Source organism: Mchenga conophoros, linkage group LG23 (genome assembly GCF_057382185.1).
Source record: "Mchenga conophoros isolate Kocher_MC1m ecotype Shallow Benthic linkage group LG23, M_conophoros_male_GT1.1, whole genome shotgun sequence".
In the NCBI taxonomy this organism is placed as follows: Eukaryota; Metazoa; Chordata; class Actinopteri; order Cichliformes; family Cichlidae; genus Mchenga; species Mchenga conophoros.
In genome coordinates this window covers 10493715-10510384 of record NC_140547.1, presented here as the reverse complement: position 1 = coordinate 10510384, position 16670 = coordinate 10493715, and the positions used below count along the sequence as shown (strand labels likewise).

At 43.5% G+C, this 16670-nt stretch overlaps 1 protein-coding gene across 1 annotated transcript; it reads right to left on the bottom strand.

Moving 5' to 3' along the window:
- Nucleotides 1–3682: 3682 nt before the first annotated feature.
- thop1 (thimet oligopeptidase 1) lies at nt 3683–16670 on the bottom strand. The gene is made up of 14 exons (XM_085264902.1): nt 16542–16670; nt 14769–14975; nt 12507–12655; nt 12188–12295; nt 11434–11536; nt 10856–11013; nt 10390–10525; nt 10085–10227; nt 8358–8581; nt 6568–6769; nt 6249–6435; nt 5636–5764; nt 5164–5300; nt 3683–3982 (listed from the first exon to the last, which is right to left on the bottom strand). Exons 1-14 carry the CDS (start codon nt 16552–16554, stop codon nt 3821–3823), a joined length of 2058 nt encoding a protein of 685 aa, XP_085121028.1. The 5' UTR covers nt 16555–16670; the 3' UTR covers nt 3683–3820.

Below are 16670 nucleotides of genomic sequence, written 5' to 3'. Positions count from 1 at the left end.
AGCTGCAGCTCACGCTAATTATGTGCCAGAAGAACAATGATAACGAGAAAAACAAAGGTGGGCGGTCGCAGAGCGGCATGAGCCTGAGCCAACTACCTTCAAACCTAAACGTGTGCAAAGTGATGAGTACCTCACGATCAGTCTCTATGGCTTCACTTCCTTCACCTGTTGGCTGTTTAAGTGGTTCTTTGGCACTGCTGCATTAAGCATCAACCAGCCCAGCAGGTCAAAATCTGATTTATATGCACGTTGCTGTAAAAACGATGGAAATCAAGTTTCAGAGCTTTTTCAGTGTTTCATGTAAAACCCAAACATTAAAGTCTTGATGTGAGCAGTCTGGCAGAGTGAGCAGTTCAGAGTGAGAGCAGCTCTGAGAGCATCGTCTGCACTCGGAGGAGTTTCCTGGTCGGATGTAACCTCCTCAGAGAGCTCCGATTGTAAAAAAACAGCCCGAAGGTGAAAATGGAGAACAAACAGTTGATCCAATGTAAACACGAACCTGTCGGGGTTTGGATCCCCTCCTGCAGGCGCCCGAGTTCATAAAGCAGAAAGAAGTAGCAGCTGTTTACTGCTCTGCTGCAGGCTGAAAGTCAGCAGTTTGACTACTTAGAAGAACAACAAGCTTCCAGGAAGATCTATGTTTTATTACTTGCCAGATGAAGCTTTATGAGTGGTGAAGACAAAGAGACGTCACAACTTTAGGTTCTAGAGAGATTTTTAGAGTTTGTTCTTCAGTAAAAGTTAATCAGACACGGTCTCACTGTTTTAGATGCTGAACACACAAAGCTGCAACTCCTCTGCCCTCCAGCAGGTCTCCAGCTGTGGGTCAGTCACCATAGACTCCCATGTTAAAAAGCTAATTTTTTTCCATTAAGACAGTTACAACAGATAATATATACTGTATGTAAGGTTTAAAGGAGAGGTACGGTTGATGAAGAGTATTAAAACTAATTATGTGACCCAATGGCAGAATATACAATGGAAATAAGTAGGGACTTAAACCAGATCCTTGAGGAACACCACACGAGACAGTGAGACTGAAAATGTTTCATCAGCAAGATTGAATCACTCAAACACAAGGCATGGATCCCTACCATGTGGTTTGATTAAGATTAACGATGATAAAAGGTATCAAATGCAGAGCCGGGCACACATTTATCTGCAAAAGGTTGTTTGAAACTTTGAGGAGAGCCTTTTCCGTAACTTCCCACACCACACCACAGCAAGAATATTGTGCTTCTCCAACAACCTTTTTTAACATTTTGACAGTAAAAGGAAGTTGTATGATGCTGGATATCACCTTTACACCACCTTTGTGTCCTTCAATCTTCTCTGAAGAAAAGATGAGAGATGTCTCTGACCCCAGTCCATCTATAGAGACACGTGGACGATTTAGTAGAGTCAGGGATTGTAATATTAAAGAACCCTGCACAGGAATGGCATGGAGACAAAAACAGACACTTTACAGCCAGACTGAAGGATGCCAAGGACAACCTGGTGAAAGATCCTGCAGACTGAACCTTCCTTGGTCAAATGAAATTAAACTGGCGCTCAGTGGACACAGAAACACTGTGAAGCATGGTGATGGCAGCATTATGCTGTGGGAACTGGGAATTTCATAAAACTGGAAGGAATCATGAAGAAAGGAGGAAGGATCCACTGAGAAGCAAAGCTGGGTCTCCCAACCAGAGGTGGGCGTTAGTGTAATATGATTGCTTTTTTCAAGTAATGAGTAAAGTAAGAGATTACTATTGTAAAAGAAGTAATTACATTACTGTTTCTTTCCTGTAAACACACTGCATTACTAAACAGTAATTTTATTTGTGTCTCATGACAATGATGTACGAGCGTGCAACAGACGTGTGTAGATCAATAATGGATCATATGTAGTGTGGGAGTGAGTACGACCATGCAGCGTTTAAAGCTTGGAAGTACTGACATTACTTTGAGCTGGATTCCGTAAAAAACAAAACATTAGCGTCCGCTTTACACTGCATGGGAAGAAAACTTCTTTTTACAGCATAAAAATAAAACTTTAAATCTGAGCAAGCACCTAGCACGCTGCCACAGGAATGTGAAATTTACAAAGAAACCCCCAGATCCCCCCCCCACGGACATGACCACTGAGACAACGGGCAAACCTCTGACGGCCCCACTCCTGCTAAACAGGTGAAAATAGATTTAAGAGTGATAGGACTTAGTGCTGCTGAATCTTTGATTTTATTTATTTTTGCTGTGTTTTACTTGCACTTACTATTTAAATAAAATGTATTATTATTATTATTATTATTATTATTATCTAATTGAAAAATTGAGTGCAATTATTTTATATGCTGGAATATACAGAAAATAGGTTTAAATATTAAATTTCTTCAAGCCAGAGACTGCATATAATTTAATTTGTGCTTGATGCAATGTGCATAAATGTGCATGGTAGTTAAAAGATTAAAACTAATAAAACAAGTTTTAAAGAGACTTTTTCCATTTGATTCAGTTTTATATGATTGATTATGCAGAGAAAATAGAATTGGGCTGAAAGGTCTATTGCTTTATTATGTATTGAGGTTGTGTATCATGTTTTTAAAAAGTAACTAAGTAATAAACTAATTACTTTTGAAAATAAGTAATCAGATAAGTAACAAGATTACTTTCTTAAATAATCAGCAATTAGTAACCAATTACTTTTTTCAAGTAACTTAATCAACACTGCTCCCAACACAACGACCCAAGAATGAGCTCCAGAAGACCAAAGTGAGCGTTACTGAGCAGCCTGCACAAAACCCTGACCGTGGGCTGGAGTGAAGACCAAGGTCCATGCCAGAAAATAGTCAGAAGAGCCTGACAGGTTCTCCAAAGATTAATGGGCTGGGATCGCCCCAGAGATGAGTTAGTGAGTCGACTACAGGCTGTTATCAGCCAAAAGGCCACACAGCTGATCATTAGCATCGGAGGAGGGGGAAGGATGGGGGACAAAATTAAAAAAAAAAAAAAAGTTTGGAAAAGCTTCTGTTTAACAGCACCTCGGAACACTTAAGAATGAATTTTCATTGGGGGCTAATCGTTTTATTTTGTCAACAATCATTTTTTTCCTGACAAAAACATGTTGATAACCAAATACCTCAATCACAAAAAAAAGTGATGAAACGTGTCGAAACTTTTATCAAAAATTAAGGAAAACTGTTTTGGGGACCAATCAGAAGTACTTAAGTTGTGCAGAAAGGCAGGGATAGTTTAAAGTGATCCAATCAGAAGGAACCTCTGTGTCATGCAGTGAGGTTACCGACAAAGAGGGCGTAAAATCTTTTGATTTTATTTACGATAATCTTTGTTTAGTCAACTAAAGCTAGATGAATTTAATGGCTAAACTGTGACAAACTAAATCTGCTGCCTAAATTAATGCTGGGGCTAATAATTCGGTCCTCATCAGTAAACGGCAGCCATGTTTGAAGCTGAACTGCAGCATGTTAAGATGACGCAAGCTTCATCCAACGCCGGAGAAACGCGATGGAGATGCCGACTTTAACCAATCGGTTCTTATCTGCCACGTTTTTCTTTTATGTCATTTGGCAAAAATGTGGACTCTGAAACCAAATGTCCAAAAGCAGACTCTTATTTTAGAAAACTCACTCAGAAGGAAACTTCCTGTGAGCACCCTCAGTCAGGTATTGAGACACAACACAAGTCACCTTGAATCGTTTTATTCACAGGTTTTTCTCCATGTTGGAACATTTTACAGTTTTTTCTAGAAAATCTCAGTCTGTACTTTTATATGTTTCACGTCTGGGAACGAGGAGGGGGTGGAGCCAGCTGCTGTGATTGGTCAGCAGGGACATGGTGTGCTGGCGTCCAGCTCCAACGTTAGTCCTTTGCTCAGTAGGAAGGCTTCCTGTTTGGGTTCCCGCCCGAGGAACTTCCTCAGCATCTCAGAGGCGTCCTCTGAGCCGCCGGGCCGCAGGATGAACTTCCTGTAGTCAAGACCCACCTGGGGGACCAATCAGAGAAGAGAAACTAGGAATGAGTTAGATGACCCTCAGGGAAAGTCCTGAAACCATCCTCGCTCAGTTTCCTTAGACTGTGAGAAGTAAAGATGGTCAAATACGAGGTGAGCTCTGCATTTCTGAGTCACCGCACGGTAAATCCTGTCACTTGTAAACATCACCCTCACTTGGCAGGTGACAACACCTGTTCATGTCACACGGATAAAGAAAATCGGCTCAGCTCAGGGATGACCAGTAACATCAGCTGATCAACTGTTTTATCCAGAAACTAAAACACTAAATTATGGAGGAGGAGAGGGGCTAAAACATCTGGAGAACCTCCGTCAGCTTCTAATACAAAAACTTGAGAAAGTGTTTTTACTCTTTTACTGTAATTAATAAATCCTGATGCTTTTCATTGCGGCCCTGAAAACACATCTCCGTCTCTGTTTTGGTACTTTTGGGCCACCGTAGCCTCCAGACCTCCTCCTCCTCACAGTCACTCAGTTGCTGTGAGGCCTCGTTTCCTCTGCGGGGATCATTAAAGTCTCTGCTTATCTAATCACCATGGTAACGAGTGCACCTGGACAGGTGTGCTCCATCAGAGATACAGACTGTTCAAACAGAGCTGTGCTGTTTTTCACTTTTTTTTTTCCAAACACATTTTAAATGAGAATTGTAGTTCTGAACTACATGAAGTTAAAGGATCCCAAGATTATCAGTTTTTTATGTGATCACACAGTTTAACACTGTTTATTAATATTTCTGCTTGTATACATTTTGCTGTAAATGCCCTAAATGTCACACTTTTCACTTCATTTGTTTAATAAACATTTACGTTTTTTTTAATGACAGATGTTCTGACACACTGCTTTTTATCATCTTCCATATTTATTTAAAATAACTATATCTGAAGGTTTGACTTTGTGCAGTTTCAGACTGTTCTGCAGTGTTTTGTAAACTGTTGATTTTTTTGTGTAGAGTTTGTGTTTCATTAACATTTTGTTGTTATTTTATTGATTATTTGAAGGCTGTTCATTGACAAACTATAAATCAGGACCTCCTCCTGTCACATGTTCAGCCGCTCAACTTTATTTATACCTCAAAGCTGATCTTGTAGTAGTTTAGCAGAGTGACCTTTGACCTCCTGCCTGTCTATCTGAATGTAAACGTTGGAGCTGCTGACCTTTGGGTTCATTATTCCCTCCTGTTTGAAGCGGGCATAGAACATGTCCATGGAGAACACCTCGCTCCACAGGTAACCGTAGTACTGAGCATCGTACCCGCCCGCCAGGTGTCCAAAGGTCGCCGGCATGTTGGTTCCTGCAGGATAGGAAGGAGAGGTCAATGGCCAGAGAAGAAGAAAGAGGCAACAGTGAAGGTGGAGTTTGGACACTTGTCTTCATCATGTTCACTTCATTTGCTTTTACACAGACTGTAAATGAAGATGGAGAGTTTCGTTATATCAAAGTTTTTAATAGTGGAAGGTGAACCAAAGAGAGCACAGTGGATATAAAGAGACAAGAATGATCCAGAAGAGGAATGCAGTGACGCTCCAGAGACAAAAGTGACCACAAAAAAAGCACAAACACAAACGGAGGTGAAAGATCCGTGTGTGCTAGTGTCACATCCTGCCACGACCAATCAGAAGTACATACCAGGTGAGGCAGGTATTCCCAGGATATCCTGGCAGAGGCGTCCGTACTCCTCTGCGGGGTCCAGGCCTTTCCTGGTGTGCAGAGCCTGATCCACTTTGGCCAGGACGATCTGCCTCAAGTTAAAGAGACCTGCAGAGAGTCAGAGGTCATCAGGGTGATTACGGCCGTGTGGTCGAGCGTCTCAGCCAAAGAAACAAAGACACTGCATTACTAGTTGGAGCGCTCTCGATGGCTTTATTAAGTTTAATGAGCCAAACATCCACAAAGCACGTCCCTGCTTCCACATGCGAGCTGTCAGCTGGTGGAACTAAGCCGTACACCAGTGCTTTGCGTAATGATGCTCTCTGCTGGAGAGACTGAGGAGAGGCGGAGTTGAAACTTTGGCTGAAAAATAATTTACTGTGTTAATTATGAATTGGATTATTTTTGTTGTGATGTCATGTAGAAATGTGATTATCAGAAGACTCAGTTTAGCAGCAAAGCTCATTTTATTTGATTCCGATCTGTCCAGTGAAGCTGTGTGAGCGTATTAAAGCTTCTCCCAACTGTCCCAGATTTTCAAAAAAAACACAAACCGTCTCCAGTGTAACAGAGGGCCCTGTGCAATACGTACCGGTGTTAGCAAGGCGGGACTTGATGAGTTTGTCAAGCAGCTCGTCAGGGATCGGGTTTCTGGTCTTATAGTGCTTGGACATCCTTTGCAGAGGCTCCTTTTCCCAAACCCAGTTCTCCAACATCTGAGACGGAGCCTCCACAAAGTCCCGCTCCACATGAGTCCCGCTAAACATGGCGTAGTCTGCCTGCAGTGAGGAAGTTCACCATGACATAATTTTATCATTTAGTGCCACATTAAAGAGTGTTTATCTGAAACTATTCATCACAACCACGAGAACCTGGGCATCGTTATTGGCCCCAGGTGAACATCAACTAACCTGAGCGCACAGCTGGTGCATGACGTGGCCAAACTCATGGAAGTACGTCTCCACCTCGTCGTGCTGCAGGAGCGACGGGGCATCCGCCGTCGGTTTGCTGAAGTTGGCCACCATTGCAGCCACCGACATCTGGCGCGTGCCATCACTCAGCAGACAGCCTGGCTGCAGGCCGAAGCAGGCGGCGTGGCCGTACTTCCCTTCACTGCACGGAACAGGAAGCACAGTGCCAAGTTAACCCTCTGGGGTCCAGGATACAATTGGCCATTTTTGACTACTTTTATTTTACCTCTACATTTCACCTTTAAAAACCATTTAGCTCGCCTTGTTTGGTATCATTCTCTTCAGCACAATCTCATATGTCTGAATTTATAGTTATTTTTTCATTTTGACATACTGTATGTCTGTACTGTACTGTAACACAATTGATCTAAATTCAGACAAAAAAAACAAAACAAAAAAACAAAATCCGAGTAGAAAAATAGTATTTTTTAAAAGATTTTTTACTGTAACAACCACAAACATGTTTAACGAATCCTTTTCATAACTTGAAATGCAAATAGAAATAGTACATTTTAAAACCTAAAAGTTTTGCAAACAAAGTTATATGTGGCTATTTACCTAAAAATGCAGCCAAGGCGTTTTTTATATAACCATTTCAAACTATTTACAGAACAATCATTTGTGCCACTCCAAAAACTTGTTTCTGTCCACTATAAGACAGAGGAGAACACCACAGGCCTAAACGCTGCAGGTCTGACAACATGAGGTGTATCACCTGTTTTCCAGCTGGTGACAGTGTTAACACTGCAATTTGCCTTTTGTGGCTTTTTGGAAGAAACTGTGACATTCAGCATTGTTCAGACATACAAAACAAAACAAAACAACGACTACACTACACACTAACTACACAAGACAACACACTAACTACAGACTCCAAACACGCTAAACATCACAAGTCTCTCACATCTCAAAACTCGCTCTCTCTCTCGCCAGCGTCACACCTAAAACTTCCACCTCATCCTAAACAACCAAATGCCACATGCTGCTATATAATGCTTTTGATTGGTCAACATGGTAAACTTTAACACCAATAGGGAAGGGGTGATTTTTCCTTTCTTTTTTACTCGGACAGTGCTTGTTAGCGCTGTCCTTAGAACATACCATGGTTTATTCAGAAAAAACTCCACCGCGTGTATTTTTTTATCATAACTCTGGTTTTAGGTGGCCTATCAACACAATTTGAAAACTGGTAAGTAGTTTGAAGTCTGCACTTTAGACACAAGTAGAAATGGATCTTGTTGCTGTGTTGTCTTAAGTTAGTCGTGTAATTTGGACGTGCGTCCGTCGACCCCAGAGGGTTAAAATTCAGCTCAACTCTCTGTAACAGCAGCTCGCCGTTTCACCTGGCTACCATCCACTTCCCTCTGTTTTCACGCTGCCCGTCAAAATCAGGACACCTGAATTTACAGCAAACACTCCAAAGCCTACACACCTGCAGCGCGCCCAAAACTCCAACCAGAGTGCCACAGAAGCCACACATGTACCTTCTTTAGTTTAGACTCTTTATTCTAAACATATTACCGTGAAAATATCTGAGGCTGATCTAGAACATGGACCTCCAAACCCCAGGAGCCGCGTATTTAGCCTGTTCTGTCTAATGTCCAGCATCATGGTGCCACTAAAACATTTGCCGAGCAGCTCCTGAAGAAAATTTCCTGTTTTGGTTGTCCTGATGAATCTCTGCGTGTGTTTCAGGATAACTTCATTACCCAGGATGCAAAGTTTCATACCGCGGATAGAGGTCCAGGTAGAACTGCCCGACCACCTGACCAGTGACACGGTCCTTCACGCAGTACAGAGTGACATCAGGATGCCAGGTGGCAGCTCCGTCCACCAGCTCGAAGGACAGACCCAGCAGCTCCTGGTAGATGTCCAGCAGACCCTGAGTCACCACCTCCATCGGAAAGTACTCCTTCAACAGGTTTTGATCCACGGCATATTGAGTCTCCTCCACCTGACAGGAGAGGAAGAGGAGGAGATAAACAGAAATACGACTTATCAAATGGCCTCAGTTCCTCTGCTTCCTTGTTAAACTTGGACAGACCTAACGTGAGTCTAAAGCTCTGTGGATTAGGGCTGCTCGATTATGGCAAAAATGATAATCACGATTATTTTCACTGAAACTGAGATCTCGATTATTTGACGATATTTATTTAACCCTTTAAGACCTACCATAGAACCAAGTCCGCCAGAGCTTATATTATTTTTTTACATGTTGTAGTGCCATTTGTGGGAGCATTTCAAGTTGCTATACAACTGTTATAGCCCATATTTTAATAATATGTATGCATTATGTCCATAGTAACTACATAAATTGCAAAAAAGTTGCAATAAACTACAAAAAAATTGAAAATCGGTTTTGTTTTTTTACATATATTTCTACTTGGAGAAATTTAAGAGGTTTATCCCTCAAAACTTTAAATACAAAAAAGTTGCAAAAAATAGTTTACAACAACAGGAAATTTATTTTGAGTGTGTTCATAGTTTTATTTTGGAGATACACCAATTTTTATATACACTGCAGGAAAAACGAAAAAACAATCCTATGATGCAAATTTGCAAAGAAAACAGAAGGTGCATCAAAATAAACGATTTCCAGCAGTGAAGTTTGAGTTCTAAGCATCCCAGAAACTATTCAGAAAAGTCAAACATGACCAGTATAGGCTTTTAAGGCCTACAAGTAAAAAACTACATTTCCGCGAAAATGACGTCACTTCCGGTTTCGGGGAGGAAATGGCCGACATGTGATAGTTCGTGCTGACGTCTGATTCACTGTGGGAAGTGTTAGGAACAGCTGATCGGATCGGCAAAGCGTGTTTCTGGAATATTATGTTTTTGTTCCTGCAAGCGCTTTCTATGCAGTTTTTGCAAAGCTTTATGTGGAAGGAAACCGTGACCGAGGACAAGCTGATGGCATCAGATGTAAGTACAACTCCTCCGGTTTCATATGCAAAAAAAATTATTGCGCTAGCTTACACGGTTCAGGTTCTACAGGGATTTAAAAATAGTTACACAAAACGGAGCGTGCTGCTCTGACCGGCTTCAATGACTTTAAAAAATAATATAAAATAGTGTGCAACACCACTGAAGTTTTTTTTTTTTTAACCTCTCTTTTCAACCAACAGCAGTCACTCTCTCCTCTCCAAATAACTTCTGCTTAGCTTTCCGAGCTTCCCTCGGGTCCTCTTAATCAGCGGTCTCCAACCTTTTTTGCGCCACGGACTGGTTTATGCCCGACAATATTTTCACGGACTGGCCTTTAAGGTGTCGCGGATAAACGAGGGAGGGGCTAATAATCGGCTCAGTCATTTTTAATGATCGTTGAAAGCCCAGATCGTAATCGTGATTAAAATTCGATTAATTGACATCCACAGTAGGGCTGCTCAGTCTTTTAGCTCCTTACAGAGCATCAGTGGGACTGCAGTACACCATTACCTACCATCCTTTGTGCTCTTACCTGGGTCATGTAGTAGCGCGTGTCCCAGGCGTGCAGCTCCCCGTTGAAAGGCAGGCCTCTCTTCTGACACTCCTTCTCCTTCAGCTTGAGGATAACCGCTCGCTCTTCCTCACCCAGCGGCTTCAGCTTCCGGGCGAGGTCCTCTGAGAGACAACAGAGAAAAACCGGACATCACCGCGGTGTGAAAACTACACTTCACAACACCATCTCGTTTATTTCAGCAAGAATAAAATCTCCCAGCAGGTAATTGCCACCATCATCACCAACAGCAGCTCTGAGGCTGCAGCTGGGCTCTCAGGACTCACCCAGGAAGCTGGCCACCTTCTTCCCAGACTTGGCCATGTTCATCTCCAGGATGAAGTCGGCGTGCGTGGTGAAGCCAAGCAGAGCGCACTTCTGAGCCCGGAGCTCCACTAGCTCCTTCAGGATCGCAGAGTTCTCCTGCAAACCAGCACGAGATCCATTAAGACCAAACTGTTTGTGGATGACATTGCCAAGTTTCACCCCCACCCCACAGCTCGTCCGACTCCTGACTGACATCTGCTCTTCAGCAGACCTCACACATCAACCAAAATCAATAACAGTTTTCCTGTGGACAGGGCAAAAATAAATGATTGTTTTTCCTTCAGTTTACTGGAAATAAAGCCAATACACAAAATAATAAATCATTTTTCTCCTCTGCCTGAAGTTACAGCTCGCCCTGTGTGTAAATTAAGGAGGACAGCTCTGCGAGTCTGTCTTAAATGTTTTCTGGAGGTCCTCTGCTCTCACCTCCTTGCAGCGGGAGTTGAAGGCCTCCTCCAGCTTCTGGCGGGTTTCTGGGACAAAGCATTTCTTCATGGTGGGGAAGTAATGAGGATACTTCAGCGTGACTTTCAGCTTGTCGCCGTCCTTCTCCAGAGAGCTCAGGAAGTCTTCGGGGAGGCCGCCTGAAACAGTTTGACTGTTTAAATGTGATGAATTAAATGTGCTTCTCTATCATCGACAATAAACAATGCACCACCCACTCCCGGATCACTGAGGCTACATCTACTTTTCCTCTGAGCAGCGTGAGCATCACACCACCGGCGCTGGTGCATTCTGGGTAAACTTTGATAGCTCATATCCACTTTTGGGGCAGGCGTGAGTGAGAGCAGGTGAGAGGTCTCCTTCCTACCTACATTTAGAGACCAGGATCATCCGCCACTGAGCTGCTGCAGTAAAAACCGAGCTGTGGTTAACCAAAGTGTTTTCTGATTGGTCAGGTGGATGGCAAATTACCCAGCAGGCCTCAGTGGCACTTTGACTGTACAGCGATCTACAAACAGCAGCTTTTAGGGCTTTTAAAATGTTGAAGGAGCTCCACTCACCCAGCTCATCTCTGGTGAAGGACAGGCTGGTGGTGTCTTCGTTTAGGTTCTTGTTGAAGTCGATGCACAGGTTGCTCAGCTTCTTCTTGATGGTTTTGATCTCCTGTGACAGCAGAGAGAGAAGTCAGGTCAGACCTTACATTAAACTTAAAAACACATTTCAGCTCTGAATGGGTGCGTCATCATACAGTTCAGCATTTAAATCATGAGCGAAGGCACCGGCATTAGCCTGTCCATGGACCAATCAAGTATCCTGAAGCTCTCTTCCTGGTTCAGCACACTCAGGAACCGGGACCACCAGCTGCAGAACTGCATGCAGGAGACTGATTACACTGCTCGTTACTGGGTTAGGGTGACACCCGAGGATACCTCTACAGTGGCAGAGACACACCCATGTTACACATGAAGCAGCGTGCGGGTGAAAGCTGGCCTGTAACACTTCTCCTTCAGGTGCGGCGGCTTTACTGATGGTTGGTCACATGTTTAACACACGCAACCAATTAAGGAAAAAAAAAAAGACTTCCTGCTGCAGCCTGATAGGTTGATTAATCACAGGACAACAGGTGCATTAGTCACCTGACCATCTCAGCAGTAAGTAAGGAGATGTTTTTCTCTCTCAGCTCTACTTTTGGGGTCGAGGACCCTAATTTGGCAAGACTTGAGGATTTGAGGCCTGCGGTAATCTGAAGGTCACAGCAGGAGGTATTGTACACAAGAGCTTTTAAATAAAGGTTAGAAAAAAGGAAGGAGCTACCTCCTGTGTGTCTTTGGGCAGGTGGAGGCCATTCCTCTTCCCCAGTTTGATCAGTCGCTCCATGTACCGCTTGGACTCCACGGTGAGGCTTTCAGGGTCAATCTTCTTCTGCAGACACAAACACAACAGGACGTTCAAAGAGCAGCAGAGCTCCAGGGTGTAAAAATGGGCTTTATTCTTTTTCAGTAACAGAATAAAACCATTGCAGCACCTCTGCAACCTCCCTCTTCATACCCCTCCCCTAATCTCTCCCTAAAAGCTGTCTTCCTCCTGATTGGCTGACTCCTGGAAAACTGACTGCAAAGTGACATCATCTCACCTCCAGAGCGACGATCCTCTGGTAGACGTCTTCCCTCATGCTCATCTCCACGTCAAACTCGGAAAGGCATTTGTCGGCATCTGTGCTCGCTGCTCGCACCTCCTTACAGGGAGACACATGCTGCGGGAAGTCCAATGTGTTCCTCTGAACTGGGGTGCAGAAGGCAGGGGCAAACAAAGAGACAGAGGAAGGGCAGGGCCATGTATGAGGCAGACTTTTGACAGATTTATGAGTATTGATAGGAAAAACAATGCTTGAAAGAAAAGAACAAAAAGATGCTTTCCTGGATTCAAACGTGTGAATCAAACATGGAGGTTGGTCTTCAGCTGTTGTCAGGCTGCAGTTAACAGCGAGGAGCACTTACCACAGTCATTTATACATTAGTATGTTGGACATTTCCACTGAACCACAGTGACGTCTGAGGTTTTGTTTCAGAGTTCATGCAGAACAAAGACAAACTCCAAACGATCAAATATTTGAAGTAAAAGTGAGATTTTACTTCTTATTCCACCTTTAATTATTCTTTTATTCCTAAAGGAACTCTTATTCAGCTCATTTCTAGCTCACGCTTTTACTCTTTGGCTTTGGTGCAGTTTGTTTTATCCTGTTAGTGGTTCGAGCGTCTGCTCAGATATCAGAAACGCGGAGGCCGCAATGGATGCCCGTGTTCAGCCTCAGTGGCGTGCATGGCTGTTTGTGCGCTTCCTCCTGCAGAGCTGGAGGTGTTTTTGGGTTTCAGCTGCCTGTGAACAAAGCCTCAGTCTCCATTGTTGCAGCAGCTGGTTCAGCTGCTTTCTCTGCAAACTGCTGATGAGTCTTTACCATCACAGCCCCACTGTGCTGACACAGAGCTTCACTGCAACGAGCGCTCACAAAGACCCAACAGCCCACGAGGTCCACGCAGCACGCTCGATCCCTTTACATTCAGGGTCACCATCTCACCACCGAAACATCTGGAAGGACAACTGTACCCACGGAGCATGGAAAACCTCCGCAGACTTGCCTAAATCCCCCGATCTGACCATGTTACTTGTATTTATTTCAAAAATGTTTTTTTTCTTTGGTTTTATGTTATAATGTCGTGTAACAAAGTTAGATCTGGAAAAGAAAGCGTACATTAAACACAGCCCATCTTCATCAAGCTCAAATTCCAGCAGAACGTAGTAACTACGTCCTCACAGTTATTATACTTCATAAAACTAAAACTAGAATCTGTGTTCACAAAATGCTTAAAAAAAATTACAGTTACAGATTACAGTTATAAGCATGCATCATCACAGAGCTCTGCTCCTTCTCTGGTTATAATACTGAGAAAAGGCAGTACCGCGTGAGTACTTGATATAACAAATCTACAGATCATCATTTCCTGCTGCAGGTTTTAAGAGTCCAAAAACATTTCAGACCAAAAAGAATCCAAACGTCCAGAGAAGCTGCAGGTGTGTTAGTGTGAAGCCTCCATGCTCACTGCCGGGGTGATGATGATGAACAGCTGTCAGTGATATCTGATCAGATATCGGTGCTCGTCCAGTCAGCTGACTGACAGGAAGTTACTTCTGACCAGAATCTGAACTTTGACCCTCACATGGAGAAACCTTCAGTTTCTCAGGCCTCTCGCTTGCTCCGTGCTCAGCTCAAACGTTCTGACATGTTCACTCATTACGTCATCACTCAATACGTTTTTGCACGGGGACGCTGTTCCTGTAATTCTGCCTCAGTGCAGCGCTACATTAAAGAACAAAAGATGACAATCTGCACCAGCTATTCAGGAATTATCTTTACTTTTTTCTCATTTATTTTCAGAGGCTCACTCATGAGCTAACATAAACTAATGAAACTCAATTAGTCGCAACCAACCAACCCAGTGATGTAATCTCCTTTACTGACAGAAGATGGGGCTGAACATGTTTTAAAAACTTGAAGCACTTATTTCTTAAATCACGTCGACTTTAAACGTGAAAGCTGAGAGTCGGCACTTCAGTTACATCCTGACAATCTGATTTAAAATCTGATGTACTTGCAACATGGACACTGAAACCTATGGACCTAACTGTGTGTGTGTGTGTGTGTGTGTGTGTGTGTGTGTGTGTGTGTGTGTGTGTGTGTGTGTGTGTCTTTAATGTGGTGTTTTTTTTTTAAATATCCAAACTCTGAAGCAGGTTGTAATTGTGTCTTTGAACAGTGTTATAAAGTAAAGCTGTTACCAATATTATTTATTATTATTATTATGAAAAAGTCAGTCTTCAGGGTCAGGGAAGCGCTCACCGGTGTACTCGACCTCCACGTTGGCGAGCGCCTTCAGCGTGTTCTCAAAGGTGACGTTGTCAAGGTCAAGGGCTCCGATGCAGTCGTACACCTTCTTGGTGTTGGCAATGAGCTCCTCGGAGAGCTGCTGGATCTGCTCGGGGTTCAGATCCCATCGCAACCGGTTCTCAGGGCAGACCGGCACCGGGCTGCCAAACACCACCTCACCTGAGGAGGAGACAGGTGAGGACATCACAGCAGAGGAAGAGGATGGAGAAGAGGAAGGTACGTGTCTTTAGCGCTGAACATGCCGTTGGGAGCTGGGAGCTGAGCAGCAGGCTTATAACAGGTTTGTCTACCTGTCTACCTCGACACCACTTTCAATCCCACAGGTGAAAAACTAAGATGCAGCTTTTTATATGAAGATTAGAACAACATCAATGACGACACAAGTTTTAAAGTGTCTGCCAGGCGGGCTGCTGCTGAATTCAGACTCAAATCACTGTTATCCTGTTACAGCGTGAGCCGACGTCACAGACAGCAGGACCGACAGCACCCTTTTCCTCCTGCACAAAGTCGTTCAGTGATGAGAGGCATCCATACTGCTGTAAATCTAATCCAATATAGAAATTTATAATATTGATTAGGATCTATTAATTTCATGGCCGTCTTATTGTCTGAAAAAGTCCAGCTTGCTTCAGAGCTGAACTTCATTAAACCAGATGCTGAAGAGTAATGCCAATGATCCGGATATTGATTAAAGCACAGAAAGTGAGAAAACATCAAAGCTATAAGAGGACAAAGCAGTCTGTACTCTACAGATCTGTGCCACGTATCTGTTAACAGAGCCAAGCAACATTATTATAGATTATTATTACTGATGGTGTTGGTTGTGTGGATTTATTTGTTTTCCCCTTTGTAAACTCCCAACTGAAGAATGGGCCATTCTAAATTGATATAAAAGGCCAGTTATACTGAAATAATAACAGTAATCATAGCCTTATATATTTACATAATATCCTAGAGTTTCCATGAAATATAAATGATCATCCAACTAAATCTGGCTAAAAACGATTAAAGGCTCACTTTTTTCACGCTGCAGTTGCAGAGAGACATCGTCTGCTGCGTGTCAGAGAGCAGAACATAAAGGGATAACAACAGGTCTGCTTCTCACACCATTTAATTAATACCTAATAAAAACGTATAAAAGGCGATCAGCTTTAACACCTCCCATGATGGAATACGTCATGTTTGGCATTCAGCGCTTTGCCGGAATCATTATTAGGCGATGAAGGTTTAGAAGAGGTGTTTACTTTTGTTTTAAGAAGTTACACGTGTGGTAGAGAACAGCGCTAACGTTAAATTGGCGGATTTTTGAATGAAGTCCGGCGGAGTTTGTCTCTGATCTGTGGAAGTTAACCAGTGTTGTGTGTCTGCGAGTAAAATCGCGCTTCCCCGTTAAAGAACATGCTGCCCCACAGGCAGGTAGTTCATAGCTAGCTCCATGAATAAGCAGCCCGGTTAGCTCACATGCTACAGAAACGTGCAGAACACCTGGACACACTGGCCTACCGGCTCCTTTATTCTGCTCTCGAACAAATATGGACACCTTTTCTTCTCCAGTTGAGCTTTTATTACCGAGCTCAGCTGCTAGCGGCTAGCTAAGCTGCTGCTAGCTGCCTCAGAGTCCGCAGCTGGAGCTCAGAGAGGACCCGGGAGGAGGCACGCGCAGACAGCCGCTCATTTCACCTGAAAACGCCGCGGTCAGGCGACAGACTCCCCGCCGTCACTCACCTGTTGGCCCCATGCTCACAGATTCGATAAAGCTTGGCTCTGTGCGTGTAGCTCACTGACAGGTGGCTCCGCGGCTCTGGACTAAAAAACAGACCCTCACCCCTTCCGGTCACACCTTTCAAAATAAAA